Consider the following 19,021-nt stretch of genomic DNA (forward strand, 5'->3'; position numbering starts at 1 on the left):
GTAACATTGTTGTCTTCAGGTATTTTGGTCACAGTTAGAGAAAAACTAGAACAATAAATATAATATATACATATATATAATCGTTAGTGTGTCTCATATATATTTTAAAGAGGAATTTATGAACATACATAGAAATATTAAAATCTATGAAGCTTGTATAGCCTGGTTACCTATAAGTTTAATTATGCTTTTAGAATATTTTGCAATGGAGTCATGGCTTGGTCTCATGACAGTAATTTCAGCAGTAGCTTGAAATCTATAAAGAAGGAATTTCTAATGGAAAATTTCAGACAAATCCTTTATAGGTAACTTTATCCCCACTGCAACTATAGCTTCCACAGCCAACAGTGTGGAATAACTCTTTTCAAGACAATTACAAGATTTTCTATTTTCACTAGTTCTTTTTAATTTCAATATTCCTCAAAAAAAGAAGCTGAAGCTGCAAATGTACCTGCATATTTTTTTTAAGAAACAAGGAGGAAGAAAGGGGACGCTTCATCAACAGCTGCTAGCCCTGGTACTGCAGCTATCCCAAAGCCAGAGCAAGCATCTGATTAATAAAATTGAATCACTTTTAAATCAGTGGTGAAGTGTCAGGTCCTTGAATAGGTTGGAGGATTTATTCTAAAGAAAGAATGGTAATAAAGAGACATTTACAACTGAAATGGGGATGGAAGTAATTAAGAGCTCCTTTAAAAACAGAAGGATAAATGAAGAAGTTGGATAAGGCTAGAGTGTTAATAGGAGGGGAAAAAAACAGCTGCAGACCATTCATCTTCTTGATTGGCTAACTTTATGGATTTTTTTAAGAGAGTATTCTGTTGAAAACACTATGATAAACATAAGCATATCTCCAAATGGCATGATAATGATTTCTGGAATCAGACATCAAATATGAGAGTAAAGCCACATTTAAAAGTCAATGGTAAACAAAAATTATTTTTCATAGAACCAGATTTAATATAATCTTTGAAATTCTTTAATGCTAGTGTATAGAAACAAAGGATGTCAAGTTGTTTAGAATGAGAGAGCAAAGCTACAAAAATTGAAATTTTTGAGACAGACTTAAATTTATTTTGGCTCACATTTAAGTATTTATTTATTTTAGTTTAAATTTCATTACCCTTTCAGACCCAAATCAAATCCTTGCCTTAAGCACCATTGGCTCTATTGTCACAATTGGTTATTTGGGGATATAAATTGGATTGTGTACCTAGTTCACTTTTTATTTGTGTCTAGTTCCTATTCCAAAATGAATGTAAACTTCTTATGAGAAGGATACATGTTGAACTCTTCAGAGTTTTTTAAACATGGGAGATTATTGGTCAGAAATCTTCAAGTAACTCCCCAGAAAGACCTAACTTGCCTAAGCAGAAAAATTAAGGAAAAGTATAAAGAAGAAAAATGAGAAAAGAAATGTATTTGCTTCCATAAATCACTCAAAGGTATATTTTTTCATATAATATTGGATTTGGGACTTAAGATAATTATATGAAAACCCATTTTTTCCTCTCCATTTTGAACAGTTTATCTGGCCACGTTTAACCTTCTTCAGTGTTGTGCTGGAGTTGGCTTTCAACTCATTTTCAGGATAAGATTTCTTTTTCAGACCAGAAAGGAGAGCTAGAATATTTCCCATAAACACAATAGGACACATTTTCACTGCTTCTCATTGGTTTTTACTGTGATCTCTTTCCCAACTTTAAACTAATTATTTTGGTCATGGGTATATAATAAAATAATTACATAGACTTAGTTCATAGGTACTAATAATAATGAACTAATATTGCCTCCTGCAATCAAATATCCAATATAAGCATGCATGGGGATAATCCAACCTGAAACAAGTGCTGAGATTGGAGAGATGGGGTGGAATTACAGAGGAAGATGTTAGGCTTTTATGGCCAGAGAAAGAGTATATAGTTTTTATATGAAAAATAGATTCATTTTCTTTAATAAATATAACCTTTTTGTGTCTTGTTGTTTTAAAAAACTGTGACTTGTAAGAGTTGCCAATTATGCTTGACAATGTGCTCCATCGGGCAAATGAAAATTGAGATTATAGGATTGGGTCAGATTAGAGACTGTCTTGAATGTAGCCTGAAGTTCTTGGACTAATGCTCTTGCCAGTGGACAATTACAAGAATTTTGAGCATAAGAGTATTAGGCATGTGAGGTAATTTTCTTAATTCCTATGGAATTATATAGCAAAAAATGAGGATTAAATCTGTTGCCACAACTCTGTGCCTGGGGTATATGTTGTCTGTGATTCCCCTGACTCCACCCTTTATAACCTTGTGGATAAGTTAGAACTGTCACTCTAAAGGAAACTGAATCATAAGGAAATGACATAGTTTACTTAGTTTGAGTGAGTAGTGAGTGTAGCCACTCCTTACTTTGTGCTACAAAGCACTGTGAAGGGATTCCCAGTTGAGTGGCCATTGATTTTAAATCACACAAATTAGAATATATGTAAGGCATGAGGGACTGAGATTAATTGGAATATGTTTCATAGAGAAACAGAAATGTTTCTCTTGGAAATCTAAGAACATTCTAATCTTAGCATTAAGACAAAGTATTTCATACATACCTGGAGCCTTTGATAAGCCTAATTTCCAAAATAGGTCTTAGAGATAGCAGAAGCTCTTCACCTGAGCTGATCAGTCCCCTCATTATTGTACAGGATGCAGTCCCTAAGCATCCCAAGGCTAACTTACAAACGGTTTCTAGGCTTCCATGTACTTCATCATCCTTCTTATTGCTGTTGACTCAGTTTCTTCATTTTATAATCAATGATCCTATTGTGTCAGGGCATATTTTATTTTACTTATTTTAAATATCAGGTATTATGCTCTCTTTCTTACCTGATTATAATTTTTAGTGGTCAGTAAATATGTATTGCATGAATGTTCGATGGTTGGCTTTCAACTCATTTTCAGGATAAACTTAGGTTTTTAAGTACAGAAAAAAGTTGAGGTTGAAAGTATGCTAATCAAATGAGAGTATTAACATACATATGTTGAATAGGATTTAAGCCTTAGTTTCCAGAAATCTAAAATAAGGATAACAACACTCCTTTTGTCACAGGTTCGCACTGAACTTTAAGATAATGTATTTATACCACATAACATAAATTTGGCATAAGGTAGACACTCCCCAGATGGTACATATCAGTTTTATAGTACTCAAAGCAAAACAAACAAATGTTAAAGGATCATGGAAAGTATTTTAAAGGAGATTCCATTTCTATGTTTTATGTTTCCAAAGTAGTAGTAAAACACGGTTAGTATTTTTTATTTTTTTTATTTTTGCAAGGGAAATCAATTCTAACATGGGAATTACCAGTTTTGAATAAAGTACAAAGACCTCACATATTCCTTTAAAATGTTAATCTGCATTCTAATGTTTCCATGTAAAAGAAAAGGCAGTTTCTATTATAGTGGGCCTTACATCTAGGTGGGTGGCAACTATTAAATAAGAATACAAATAAATGAACAATGTGCTTCCAAATACTTATACGAAAATGGAAAAGAATACAGGTATATGCTTATTTGTAAAAAAAACAACAAAAACAAAAATCCCCTTGAGAACAGCAGAGCCAGCCATGGGAAAGTGTGTGTGTGTGTGTGTGTGTGTGTGTGTGTGTGTGTGTGTGTGTGTTTACTGGAGACGGTCCTGAATTTTACCAAACATACAGAGGTTCTAAGGGAGGTGAACCTGTAGTATGACAGGGAATAGAAAATAAAGTCAGAGGGGTGAGGTTCTACAGACATGGTTCAGAGTTTAACTTTTATTCTAAGTATCATCGGAAGGCATAGGAGAGATTTTAAGCAGAAGACTGCATGATGTGATTCATAAGATGTATCTGAAAGTTTTGAAGAAAAAGAAAAGTACAGAAGTGAGAGCAGATGCTTGGTGGACATTTAGGATACTCTTGCAGGGATCCAGAGGAAGAAGGTGCCACAGGCGGGGGTGGAGAAAGAGTGGCATGGACATATTTGGTCTGTTTGAGCAGAGCTGAGAGGACTGGTTGGTGGAATGAATATGAGGGATGAGGGAAAGAACAGAATCAAGCACAGTGATTCAAGAATTTGACTTTAGTAACCAGATGGACAGTTGTGTCATTTTCTGAGAGGAAGTAACTTAATAATATATACCTCATGTTTATATCAGTGGGTGAAATCAACAAATAAAAAATAGCTCACTTTTGATAAGCTTAAAGAAAGGAATTGGACACTATTTTTCTTTATTTCATGCCATAACAATTTATTAATTTCCTGTTCTGTATTTTTGAAATCACCAAAGACCACCTACCATGCATTATTTGCCCAGAGTCATTCATTTTTCACTAAAAATATTTAACTATTTTATTCTATTTCATTAGATTTGTATTTAAAAATCCCTTCTCAGTTAATTTATCTTTTGCATTTTACTATTTGTTCATTTGAATATTTATTGAGGACCTATTCTGTGACACACATTACATATCCTGAGGAAGTAAGCGTATGAGCAAAAATTATTACATACTGGGAGTTTCATTCTAATTTGTAGAGAGAAGAAAATCATAAAATTAATTCAATAGAAAAGTATACTATTGTTTGTTATATTAGAAAGTGATAACTAAAATGCAATGACATAGAGGAAGATAAGGCAAATGGACTGTGCTGTTTCAAGACTGCATGGCACAGGACCAGTCTATTCTTTTCTGGATTTGTACCCTTAGAATGCCATGGGGTGTATGAAGTATTGTTTCCTCTGTCCTCAGTGGGTACTCCTATTACTATAGCTTGCACTCTGACATGTGAACTCTGGGCCTCCTGTCAACAGGTCCAACTCTCCTCTGTTCTTGATAATGGTGTTGGCTTACACTAAAATGTTCTGGGAAAGGCAGAGAAAAATGTTCCACTGTCTGACTTTGCTGATGGCCAGACTTGGTCTTTAAGAAGGAGTTTCAAGACTCAGCTGTAGCATGTCCCTAGAACTATATCACGGTGAGGGCTGGTAAAACCATCTAGAATTCATCTAGCCATTTCTTTTATATCAATACTTTTCTATGTGATTTATAAATTCATTTAATTAAATATAAGATTATTGTACTTAGTGGCACAATTTAACAGAGGTGGAAAGTGAGATAAACTGAAATTTAGTAAGAAGCCCAGGATAATACACTTGACAAAAAGGTCCAGTAAGAATTGGACCTCAGGAATTCTAACCTGAAAATCCACTAAGGATAAAATAAGTTATTTCTTAGAACTTCCTAAAAGTATAGATTGCCTAAGCAAGGCAACCACAGCTCATCTCCACTCTCACAACATTTGGTCTACCTCAAACTGGGTGAGAGACAATCTTTCATGTATAGTATTTCTTTATACAAAATGGTCTTCAATCCTTAGGGACATTCCCCAAAGTTGTTTTACTTTTATGTGACTAAAGAGGACTTGGGGTAGCTTAGTCTGCAGTATTAGTGTTCAGAAATGGCCTTCCCAGTACATCTACAAGATCAGGCAATAGTGGTTTGCCTCTGTAGTTATTTCCTAAAATAATGGGATTCCCTGAGTCTCAGTAATAATAATAATTTTCCAAAAATAAGGCCTAAAAAGCAAACAAAAATAAAATATTTTCCTTACTGGTCAACTACCTACTCTCTCTCTCTCTCTCTCTCTCTCTCTCTCTCTCTCTCTCTCACACACACACACACACACACACACACACACACACTTGTAAGAAAATTAAAACTGTTTTCAACCTAGGTGAAATACTGTGTTTGTATCACACATTAGTATATTTTAAAATATAAAAACATCAACAGAACATATTTTTAGAAGTTAAAATGAAGCAAATAATGGGTTAGAATAATAAAAAATAAATTAGGCTACATTACAAATAAGGTGCAATGAAATAAATGGACTTAAAAGTAAATAAAGTAAAAGCTAAGAAAAAATCATTACACTGGTTGAAATATAATAAAATAGAGAAAACCCTAATCTAAAAGATTATAATGATAAAAGGTAAAGTGTTACATATGTTGACTTAAAACTTTAATATAAACCTAGTAAACATTGTTACACAAGAAAGCAATTTAAAAATTATTTCAAAAGAAATGTGGGTAACATATTAAAGTAAACTACTAAGAAACAAAAAGCATATTTTCAGAAGAAATTGGTTTTAAAGAAAGTTCAAAATATAGATAACAGTTATTCGAGGTCAAGCTCACATTCTTCATAGAGATGCAAGTTCCAGAAGACCCCAGCATTTTTTTTTTTTACATAAGACTTAGAGTTCCTTGTTCTCCCACTAGTGAACACATGTACTGAATGTCAAGATTCAATGACACAGAACAGGGTTCTTGTCCTCACCTCTTATTGTAACCCAGCTCCTCTGGCCTGTCTTGTTTTCATGGAGCACCTTGCATATGTCCTTGGAATGTCTACTCAGCTCACAGAAGACAAGGCCCTTTGGAAGTCTGCTTCCCTGCACCTTTTTATTCTCTCTTTGCCATCAAATGTGCTACCCCTGAGTTTCCACCCATTGTTGCATCTGTTTTTTTTTTTTTTCAAGATAAAATGTAACTTCCACAGCAATAGTGGTATTTTTGAAAACTAAAAGAAATGTAAAAGCCAGTTCTAAAATAACTTAATCTGACTTTGGGTAGAACATATAAAACATTGATGAAAGCACCACTTTTTCTGGTGAGAGACTAATATAGAGAAGCCAAATGTCTTGCCTAGTGGCCTTCTGTTTAAGAAGTAAAACCAGTATTAGCCCATTGTTTTCTAATTCAGTGTTTACTATTCCAACACAACTCTTAGAATAAGGCAACTCAGTTTTGAGATTTTTTTTTTCTGAAAACCATTTTTAATAGAAACTAACAAGTCTCCAATATGATGTAAAATTACACATTAAGATCAATTTTAGGGGCTGGGTTTGTGGCTCAGTGGTAGAGTGGGAGGCCCTGGGTTCAATCATCAGCACCACATAAAAATAAATAAATGAAATAAGGATATTGTGTTCAGTCACAACCAAAAAATAAATATTTTTTAAAAAGATAAATTTAAAGAACAAAAAACACCTTTGTCCTTTCATATCTATATATCTGAAGCAGAATCAAACAAATTTCTTTGGTGTCATCATGAAATTTTACTTTGAGAATTTTTGCCAAATGAAGCATCACTACATATTTAAATCCATGCCAAATAATTTCCCATTTTCAAGTTTTATTTTTTTAAGTGCATTGTTTTAAAATAAGTGTTTTCAAACAGAAGGGCTCTGGCACTGTTGACCTGGGCAAGCATTTTCTGTTGCTGGTAGAGTTTGTTGGCCATCCACCAGGGGAGTTTAGAAGTGGTGGGAGTACTTCACTCCACTCCTTGCAATTAACAATGGCACTGCAGAACTTTGTGGTGTTCACTCAGAAACCCTTCCCCAGCCACAAACCAATGCCAGGCCCTGAGGGAGAAGGGTAATGAAAGGTATAGAGAGTATCTTCACAGAGGAAGGGAAGGATAGAAACCAAGTTGTCAGTCATAATTGCCTATCTGAGCTTTAGTAAAAGAACTTGGTAAGACACAGGCAAGGCCCCAAGGTACAAAGGCAAGGCCCAGAAGAGCAAAGCCAAAAGCTGCTCTATCTGCCTGAGTCCCAGAGAAACCATTTGTTTCATTCCAATGGGATATTTAACTTGATATCTTCCTTTTGTGTTAAATAAGAAACCCCTGTAGATGATGTTTCCTATCTAAGTTTCGAAATGCAAACACTTCACATACTCAGTTAATACAATAAAACCTTAATACATCAATGACCTGCTTTGGGTTCCTTGACCTGATCTCAAAATCAATCTCAAAGTGCCAGGGTAAGTGCCTATTAAGATAAATTATACTCATGTTATTGATTTCTTATATGTCCTGTGTGTAGGGTGTCAATCAATACAGACCAGAATTAATAAAAAAAATTTCCCTGAGTTAAAAAATGACCTATATGTTTCTACGGAAATGTATATATAAAGAAAACATTATTGGTTTTCTTGGATTGACATCATCAATAAGTTATAATACATGATACATTTATCTTAAAATATTTTAGAAAATGACATGAATCTCAAACATTGACAAAATGTGAATTTCCAATGATTTTGAGTAGGACATCAGTTTAGTAATTCTGAAGGACTCACGGAAAATTTATAATTAACTATCATGGTCTGGGAAGTCCAATTTTCTCCTTAAACTTTAAAAATATAAGCTCTCTAGTACACATTTCCCACACTAGGGTCAATCTGCAAAAACAGTTAATGGACAGGCATTTTGCATTGTGCCAAAGTAACAACAGGTGAAATAATCAGAAAAAGGGAAAATAATCAGAAAAATTCAGGTAGTGAAAGTGAAAGGAAGTGTGAAGTGAACTATCAACACTATAACTGCTGTCACTCTTGACATTTCTAATTCTTAGACTCAAGGGGGCACCAATTAATACCTGAAAATAAAATCTAAAACCCACTTAAAGGATATTATATAGTAATGGAAAGACTTGTTACAGAGCCCAGAGAACCAGTAGCCTCATGACCCAAAACAAGATGACTGCCATTATACTGATATTACACCTCATGCAATTAGTGCAAGTGCCAATTAGTCTCTAGAAATGGCAGAGCAGGTATACTTTCAGCTGTTAAATAGCGAAAAGAATTGGAAAAGACAGAGAAAGAAGTGACACATTGCTGCACAGAGCTGCGTAAAGCAGATTTAGACATAAAACAGATTCTTATTATAATTTCATAAAAAGAGAAACAGCTTGAAAAGAACTGTTTTAACAAGTTTTTTCCCTTTTAAGTCTCTGGTAACTTATTCTATGATTTTACATTTCTATGACTTCCTTTTCCATGTAAATTTTGGCCTCATTTTACAAAATGGCATTTAATTTCTGCTAGGTGAGTCTAGCTTCAGTTTGTAAGTTCTAATACCGCACTCTATGGTGGAATAATTATATTCTGAGGTTTAAAGAATGCCAAGGCATAGTAAGATGCTAGCACACCAAAATGTAATCTGATTAGACTATAATTTTGTGACAGCATATACATTAAAGTAGGTCAAATACTCTAAAACAATCACTAATTTTAGTGGCTTATTAAAATAGGTGTTTATTGCTCTCACATCATAGTACAATGTAGGGAGATATCAGGAAAGAATTTAAACATAATTATAGGGACTGGATGATTCATTCACATAGAAGGTAAAGGAATAAATGACAGCTACAAATTTTGTATTAGCAACTTGGGTGTATGGTGGTATCAACTAGTAAAATGAGGAGAATTGATAAAGGGAAAGGAAAGGATTTCAGTCAGTTCACCTTGGGATCAGGATGATATCATTACAGAATTAACAATGGACTTCATCAGGAGGCATCAGATGGCTAGAATTATTCATATGCTTAATGATAGAGAAGTTTGTGGGGGAATTTTTCTTTCATTATGGGCTTAGTTTGGCAGTCAAAACAAAGAATGACTTATTAAAGAATGACTTAATAGAAAAATTACATGATCCTTCGTAGAGTAGGAAGTAAACTATATCTCTGCTAGAGGGAAATTCTACTTTATAGTGTAAGCTTGTAATCTCTTCATTTTATGGAGCATTCTGACTTAGCATGGGAGACTTATGTGTTATTAACAAACTCTGCACACAATGACAAAATTGAAGGTCATAAAGTAGAAGGAAATTGGAAGCTTATTACAAAAATGCCTTTTGACTTGAGCATTTAGTTGAAGTTCATTTGGTAGGAACAAAGTAGGCAATATTAATTAGTACTCTGATAAAACTTTTCTGCAAATAAGAATTACAGAAAATTGTCTCTAGCACCTCCTCCCCTTTATTGTGAATTAGCCATGCTTATTGTACTCACATTGCAATGTTATGTTCCAAAAGATTGTACCAATTTACACTGCCACCTTTAACACAGGAGCAGTGCACACTTCATGTTACCAGCAGTGGATAGTGTTTATATAAAGAGCTATAGAGAGTTAAAAAGGCAAAATTATATTGTTATGCATGTATGGATATGTAACAAAAAATCCCATTCCTATGTACAACTCTAATGCACAATAAAAAAAAGTAGAAAAATATCAAGACCAGGCACATAAGAATTTTGAATGGCATTCAAAAATATTTTGTAGGTTATGTTATGGACTGAATATGTGTCAGGAAGAGAAACAGGGAGTAAACATAGGTTTATTGGGTATTAAGTAATGTTACTAATCATTATTTAAACAAAATGGTCATCACACGAAGAAGGGGTCAACAAGCATGTGGGCAAAAGTGTAGAGAAAATATTACCAATGTACAGTAAGCATTATTCAATAAAATATACCTATTTGGAAAAAGAAAAAAAATGAGATGCTTACATTGCATGCATTGTACCATACACAAGAATCTAATGCCCTTTTGTCTTTCAAAACATTAACATTTTGGAGGAGTCCAGGCAAGATGCTTTGTAAGTCATCCTGCACTGTGCATCTATAAGTGGTCCTATACTTTGAAAAAGTCTGATTGTTTCTTCATGTTTAGATTCAGGCTAGTGTGTGTTGTATTTGCAAGAAGAGCATGTAGGCGATGTTGTTCTTTTCTCAAGTGCATCACATCAGGTCAAATGTGATGAGGTTAGACTGCTACTTATTAGTGATGCTTCTTTTGGTCATTTGGTTAAGATGATGATGCATATACTTTTTTTTTCTTTTGTACCAGGGATTGAACCCAAGGGTGCTTAACCACAGAGCCACATCAAAGCCCTTTCCATGTTTTTTTTTTTTTTAATTTATTATTAATTTTGAGATAGAGTCTCGCTAAGTTGTTCGGGGCCTTGCTAAGTTGCTGAGGGTCGCTTTGAACTCATGATTCTCCAGCCTCAGTTTCCCAAGTTGCTGGGATTACAGGCGTGAGCCACCGCTCTAAGCGGTGCATATACCTTTAAGTTAGGACACACACACACACACACACACACAGTGTTCACATTCCTTGAGGCAAAGGATCAGACAAAACTCAGAGTGTGCACCAGGAGGCAGTCGTTTTCTGGGTTTGGGGGAGGGGGACAAGGGGGCCAGCCCTACCACGCCCACCTTCCTGCCCGCCCGGGCCTCTTTGCTTAGAAAATCATTTCTCAGAACCAGAGAGCCCCTACTCCCACGCGCCCAAATATTTTCCCAGTAGCTTGCGTGCGCCTGCGCAGATCCTCTGCCAAGCTCCTTTACAGAGCCCGACCGCTTCTTTCTCCAGCTCTCTTCCGGTCTCTTCTCAGCTCGTTTTTCCCTGAGGGGTCATCACAGGGCGCCAAAAGCGCGCCCCGGGAAGGCCCGGGGCGGGGCGCAGCACGGTGCGGCACGTCAGTGGCCTTCCTGGCGGAAGTCCTTCACCTCCCAAGCCTCTGTTTGGCTTTCAGGCTGGCGCCTATCTCGGCCCCCCCGCCAGTTTCGGGCTGGTTGGCGCGGAATCGGGAGACTGCGGGACTATAGCGCCTGTGCACGACTGCAAACTGGGGGCAAGCGGTGAGGGACGACTCCGCACTCAGAGCACTGGTTGGGAGTGTGGGGACAGCAGCGTGATTGCGGGTGGTGGTGGTGGTGGTGGTGGTGGTGGTGGTGGTGGGGTCTTTGCTTTATTTCTTCCGAAGGAGGCCTGCGCCGGGTTCGCTGTGCGGGTCTGATTTGGCTCAGACCTTGTGGTTCAGGGCGGGGGCCTTTCTGGTGTCAGAACCAGCATTCTAGTAGGGCGGCTTGCAAATCCGAGCCACCCGTTGCAGGGTTTTCTGTTTGGGAGACTGTCACATCTCTGTCAGCAAGTGACCCCTTTTAAAAATTCCTTTGGTAAGTCATACCCACGTGTGGGAACAACTTCAGCGAGACTAGGGTCGGTGGGGCACTGGCCTGATTGAGGGTATTTCACTTCTCCCACCCGCTTGAGGACTACAACAGAAGATATTTGCCCCTCCCTTGCTAGAAACTCCCAGAAAATTGTTACACTTTCTAACTAGGCAGGAGAGAAAGCTGCAAGTGCTGACACCATATACAAATGCGTTTTGTCTTTTTAGTAATGGATTTCTATTTTATGCATTAACACTTTTTCTTTCAAATTATTCTATGGAAAGTTCTTCAAGTGCTGCTATTTTTTAGCGTTCAAATCTAATCATTTTGGCGAAGTTCCTAAAAAATACATCAATTCAGCATTTCGGGTACATTGTATATCACTCAGTTTGTCAGTGGTAATCTTTTACTTCCAAAAATAGAATACAGAAATGCAAATAGATTCGTCTGATTTCTGATTTTTGAACAGTGTTCAACTAAAATGTGACTTAACTTCCGGTGAACTTCTAACATAAAATCAGATGCTTCACTTTTTTAGCCCAAGCATCTCCTGTCACTCAAATACATCACCATTAATGAGAACTTGCTTCCTAATCAGCTTCCTTTGCATTCAGCTAGTTGTAAATCACAGATTTCAATTTGTTCTTTAGCCTTTCGTTTTTTAAGACAATTTATTTTGGAGAGTCGACTAGCCTGGATTACAAATGGGATATGGGATGTGAGTATCTGAACAGTCTTTGCAGCCTTCTATCAGTGATTTGCCACTAAGCCCTTTCTTCACCCTAAAAACTGTATGCCATCCATGAACATCAAGAAATCACTCTCTGGAGGATACTGTGCAATCTTGTGACCCCTCTTAAGTCATGATGTTGATTAAGTACTTGCTGAGAACTTGTGACTGGAATTTTTCCTTTAGAGCAGACTGAAAGATTGTTACCTGAAAGACTTCTTTTGCAAGCTAGTGTCTTGGCCTGCTTTTGGGGAGGATGCAGGTACTCCAGATAGTAATTTTAAAACAAATATTTAAGTCTTTGTAAATGGATTTTTTTCATGCTTATTCCTTTATTTACTAGTTACTTACATGAAGCATTAGAGACATGTTCCAAAAAGGGAAATCTGGATTTTGTTTCTTTTAAATGTTAGCAGGTGGAGCACCTTGACAATAGCAGTGGAAAGTTGAAATATCTATAACTATTTTTGTGGATGAAAAGAGATCAAGGGGAGTTTAGTGATCAAAAAAGTGGGTATAATGGTTCATTTGTAAATATTTATTATGTACATACCAGGCATAGGTATTCTGCCAGGCTCTGATGATGGGTAGACTAGGCATGGTTTTTGTCCTCATGAGTTGAGATGAATTTTCAGTTATATGCAGTGCTGTGTTGAATCTTCCCTGAGGAAACTGCTTTGCTTTATTTTTGCTCTCTGAAACTAGACTATGTATGTGGGAGTATATGTATGTGTATTTGACTGCCCTGCATCTACACAAAGAGAAACAAATATAAACATTAAATTAGTTTATGTTGCTAAGTACAAATGAAGATAGCCATCCTCATGTAATCCTTGCAGCTTTATGAAGTAGACAGATGTGGTTTATTTCCATTTCACAGGACCCTCAGGTTCTGCATTAGTCAGAGTGCTTTGGTATAAGCTGAAGGAACCAACTCTAGCTAATTTAAACTGAAAAGGAATTTATTAGAATTCCATAGCATTTGCACAAATCCTGAAGGACTGGAAATCTGGTCTGCAGGTTGCTTAGCCAGAAACAGTGATTAAAATTGTGCCACAAAACTGGGCCACTGAGGAGGTCATTACCAACCATGACTAAATACTTGGTGCTAGATCTTGTACCTTGGGACATTGCTGACACTGTTGCTTCACATTCTCAATCTTCCTGCAACTCTTGCTACTTCTAGAATCTTCCTTAAGTCCATATATCTCTTATTGGGACATTAGCCATTGGGCAGGTTTTTCTAATCATTAGAGCCTATTTTAATGCCCTAGCTCCAGCTGCAAGAGTGTTTGGGAAAGGGAATTTTCAGCTTGTATAGGCATAGGCTCTGTGAACCCATGGGACTTAAAGTGTGTGTGTTTGTGTGTGTGTGTGTGTGTGTGTGTGTGTGTGTGTGTGTGTGTGGCGTGGGGGGGGTTCCACAGATTGTTTCAGATGCTGGGCAGCTTCAAATAAAACAGCTGTCCACTGCTGAACTGGTTAACTTGTAGTCTCATATTACCTACTAAATGGCAGAGCTGGGATGTGCTACATCTTAATTTCTCAGTTGTACTGCTCACTTTACACTCATGTAAAACTTACCTTCTGCACTGATTTTCTCTTGATTCCTGAGTACACCTTGGATTTGAATTCCTTTGTAGCTTGTCTCACACCTCTTCCTCTGTTTGTTCCACTTTTTACCCTGTTCTGTGCTGGTGAAATTCTTTCTAGGCTTGTATTGGAGACCTCCCCTATGAAAACTGACCTGATTTCTCATGGAAAATTAATGGTTCTCTTCTCTACATTTCCTGTCTGCTGTTCTTACCTCTTCTATGGCACTATATTTATATTATGATGGTAGTCTCAGGGTCTTTTGCTTTACTTGACTGTGAACCTCTTGAGGCTACAGGCAGCTCTGTCTTATTTGTAATTGTACCACAAACCCTGTGTAGTGGAGCAGTGTTTCCTGTGGAGTAAGTCCATTTGAAGACCTTTAGATTTTGTCAGATGTCAAGGGAGTCTTAAAGGGAATATACTGCGGCTAGCTTTTCACTCTTATTGATTGTGTTTAATAATCTCTGAAACCTTTTCATGTAAGCCTACTCAAAAATTTTAAATCATTTGAATTATACCCAAGATTTTGTGACTGTCATCATTAAGTACCCACATTACTTAATTTTTACTTAATGCCTTTCCAAAAATGGATTTAAAAGTCAAATGTGAAAGTCAAACAATAGGCTAAGATGTTATAGAGATTCCATTTACAGGAAGCTAAAAAATAAGATTCTCTAATTATACTTGACCTTTAAGATATAATTTTCAACAGTTTATTGCCAGTATTTGGTACATGTTCTTTAGATTGTTTCTTATACTTCAAACAGTCAAACAACTTAGTGTTGTTATGAATATGCCATTGGGGTTGGAGCTTTTAAGATGCCTCTTTATCAATACATCTCCCTTTTTGTGCCTACTCATTTTAATAAATTAGCATGGAATATAGTAGATGGCTGCTGAGCCTAAACTTATGGCTGGCAGGCAGCACTGTCATCTTGATTTGATTATTCATCAGCTGTTATCTGTGGATGAATTCATTTCAGTATGTGTGTGGGGTGGTCAGTTTGTAATGACCAAAAGCATGAAGAGTTAAAAAGTTGAATGAGTGAATGCTGAGGCCCTCTGGTATTTCAATCAGTTTTGACAAAATATATTTTAACCTTGGTAATGTGTTATTATTAACCTATAATATCATGGTCCACTGAGGTCTTGAAGTCAGTGATAGAATTAATAAGATGGTTCCTTAGAACCATCTTTGTTTTTGTTGTTGTTTTGTTGTCCTCTAATCCTGTCATGATCTTTCAATACCACTATGAACTTTTTTTTAAAATATTTTTTTTTAGTTGTCAATGGCTCTTTATTTATATGTGGAGCTGAGAATCAACCCTGTACCTGACACATGCTAGGCAAGTGCTTTACCACTGAGCCATGACCTCAGCTCACCACTATGAACTTTAAAAAAAAAAAAATAATTCCACTTTTTTTTTTTTTGGTTTTAGATGGACACTTTATTTATTTTTTATGTGGTGCTGAGGATCAAACCCAGTGCTTCACACGTGCTAGGCAAGTGCTCTACCACTGAGCTACAGCCCCAGCCCAAGAATAATTCCACTTTTAATGTTTTTACTTTTGCATCTTTATATAGTATCATCTTGTATTAGAATTATGGTACCATCTTTGTTAAATACCCCCAGTCTCTAATGTATTTCTCTTTGAAATTCCAGGTACTTTATCTGAACTTCTATTAGGGCATGTGTTCTACATATTCTTTAAGATCCAATTGCTACTTATCTCCTACATTAGATTGTAGGTAGGGTAAACACAAAGACCATATTTTTTGATCTTTTAGTCTATCATAGCACCTAGTATTTTGCAAAGAACAGATCCTTCTTAAAGACTTTCAAATGTTGATTAATAGGAAGCAAAATGAATTGTTCTTTTATGACCTACTGGATTATTTGTGGCCTGTCATTTCCAATGGAAAGGCTGTAGACTAGCTAACAGCTAATATTTCTGTAGGGTATCAGTTGGCTTTGAGACTTTCCTTTTTCTGGAAAAAAATAACATTGGCTTCAGTTGTAACAGGATCTTAGAGAAGATTTTTGAAGAACTACAAGATCTGCATATTTGGCCATGAGCTTTGTGAATTGTTTTACATTATAATATTTAATTTAATATTACATATAATAAAATTGCATATTATTGTTGACTAGAAGTGTTCTTCATTTTTTTGGGGGGGTACTGGGGATTGAACTCAGGGGCACTTTACCACTGAGCTACATCCCCAAGCCCTTTTTATTTTGAGACAGAGTCTCATGAAGTTGCTTAGAGCCTTACTAAGTTGTAACAGGATCTTAGAGAAGATTTTTGAAGAACTACAAGATCTGCATATTTGGCCATGAGCTTTGTGAATTGTTTTACATTATAATATTTAATTTAATATTACATATAATAAAATTGCATATTATTGTTGACTAGAAGTGTTCTTCATTTTTTTGGGGGGGGTACTGGGGATTGAACTCAGGGGCACTTTACCACTGAGCTACATCCCCAAGCCCTTTTTATTTTGAGACAGAGTCTCATGAAGTTGCTTAGAGCTCTTACTAAGAGGCTGGCCTTGAGCTTGCATTTCTTCTGTCTCAGCCTCTCTAGTCACTGGGATTACAGGCATGCACCACCATGCCTGGCTGTGATTTTGTAACATCTCCTATACCTTTCTGTTTTTATCACCTGTGTCAGATTCAGGAAGTTTTGTAACTTCTCAGGCTTGTCGAGAAAAAAAGTCAAAGAAAGGTTGCCAAGAAGCTCTAGAAAGACTGAAAAAGGCTAAAGCCGGTGAGAAGTATAAATAAGAAGTAAGTAACCATTTTTCTTCCTGTACTTTATCTAATTTATAGCCTGCTGGTAGTGTGTGTCACCTCTGTAACTGTATTAGTCATCTTTTTGTCCCAGTGACCAAAAGACCTGACAGGAACAACATAGTGGAGGAAACGTTTGCTTTGGCTCACTGTTTCAGAGATTGAATTCATAGTTGGCCAATTCCATAGCTCTTGGGCTATGGAGAGAGGCAGAACATCGTGGCATAAAGGCATGGCAGAGAAAAAGCAGCTCAGAATATGGCAATGGGAGGAAGGAGGGAGAGAGAGAGAGAGAGAGAGAGAGAGAGAGAGAGAGAGAGAGAGATATTGATTGATTGATTTCTGCTCACCAAGGACAAAATATAAACCCCAAAGGCACACCCCAGTGACCTACCTCCTATAGCCACACCTTATCTGCCTATAGTTAATGCCCAGTCAATCGATCCACCGATCAGGTTAAGGCTTTTATAACCTAATCATTTCACCTCTGAACATTCTTGCATTGTCTCACACATGAGCTTTTGGGGCATACCGTATACCTAAACTGTAACCTGCTTGAAATAATACTTTCCCAGAATAGCTTCAGTTGAGGACTGAATACAAGTCATTAGTAACAAAGCAAAACTACAAAACACCCTTTGACTTTTATAAAGTTGTTTTAGGGTTTACAAAGTGATTTTACACACATTTGAGCACCAAAGAAGAAATCACATGGATTTAGAAATATTCGTGTATTTCTAAATACTAATTTAATTTAATAGTAATTATGAGGTAGATTTATAGATTATGGAGAGTACTCATTCCTTAAAAGTTCCTGTAAGGCACTTTACAGATGAGTTTAAAATTCCAAAATTAAAGTAGCTATATCTATACTTTCCTTATTTGGTGTGCTGTGTCTCTGCTAGGTCCCTTGGCTTCGCTGGGGGAACTGAGCGGTGCTTTAACTTTAAAGTCTTTAGCAGCCTAGTTAAGTACCTTCTCCTTGGACATTATTGTTTTAATTTGCAAGGGAATGGAGACTTGGACCTTACTTCTGCAATGTCCTGCTTGTAAGATTGAATGTAATACACTTTTGGTGGTTTTCCTCTGCTCATTATTTTTGCCCTGTAGGCGAAAAGTAAAATGATTACCATCTATATATCATTGTTTAGCTTTACCTTCAGCACTCTTTCTGAGTATCTTAACTGCCAAGGCTAGAAAGTGATTAATGCAAGAAAATAATAATACCTAACTTTATTTTTCAGCTGACACTATTATAAGTGATTTTACTAATATGTTTATTCATTTAATCCATCTAGTAACCATATATAAATTAGATACTATGACTAACAACAGTTTGAGGTGAGGGCACAGAAATTCAGTGAGATCACATGGCAGATCCTTTATTTAGACCCAGGCAGTCTGGTTTTGGAATATGCACATTTCACTATGGCATTTACTGTACTGGGCAATTAAACAAATAGAAGAGGATTTTTGCCATATGGCTGGCACCATTTGTTCAAGTTAAGGGAGGCAATCAGATAATAAAACGTTGCTAAAAGAATTAGAGTGAAGCAAAAGTAAAGCATTTTTAATGTAGGTCTTGTGGGGCATTTCTGATGTTGGCACAATTTGGCTGATTTCCCTTTAAACACTGTGATATTAATTGTATGGCTCTAAGAATTCATGCTGAACAGTAGCAATACTGTTTTTAAAGATAGAGTCGGCTGCGCTTGGAATGTTGCTCAGTGGTAGAGTGCTTTTATATATATAAAGAGTCAGGGCCTGGGATTGTGGCTCAGTGGTAGAGCGCTTGCTTAGTGCGTGTGGGGCCCTGGGTTTGACCCTTAGCACCACATATAAAATAAATAAATAATAAATAAAACAAATGTATTGTGTCCACTGCAACTAAAAAATATTGAAAAAATAAAGAGTCAAAAGAACTTTTTATTCAAAATGATTTTTTTAAATATTTATTTTTTAGTTGTAGGTGGACACAATATCTTTATTTTATTTTTATGTGGTGCTGAGGATCAAACCCAGTGCTCCACACATGCCAGGAGAGTGCTATACCTCTGAGCC

The 19,021-nt window shown here is 36.4% G+C and overlaps 1 protein-coding gene across 1 annotated transcript in view; it reads left to right on the forward strand.

Moving 5' to 3' along the window:
* Window positions 1-3,523: 3,523 nt before the first annotated feature.
* LOC144253055 (DNA polymerase alpha catalytic subunit-like) overlaps window positions 3,524-19,021 on the forward strand; it is a 65,393-nt gene continuing 49,895 nt past the window's right edge. The window contains 3 exon segments of the mRNA XM_077794998.1: window positions 3,524-3,539; window positions 11,303-11,584; window positions 16,842-16,957. Of these exon segments, the coding sequence (XP_077651124.1) occupies window positions 3,524-3,539; window positions 11,303-11,584; window positions 16,842-16,957 (414 nt within the window).

The sequence above is a fragment of the Urocitellus parryii genome, unplaced genomic scaffold (genome assembly GCF_045843805.1).
Source record: "Urocitellus parryii isolate mUroPar1 unplaced genomic scaffold, mUroPar1.hap1 Scaffold_88, whole genome shotgun sequence".
In the NCBI taxonomy this organism is placed as follows: Eukaryota; Metazoa; Chordata; class Mammalia; order Rodentia; family Sciuridae; genus Urocitellus; species Urocitellus parryii.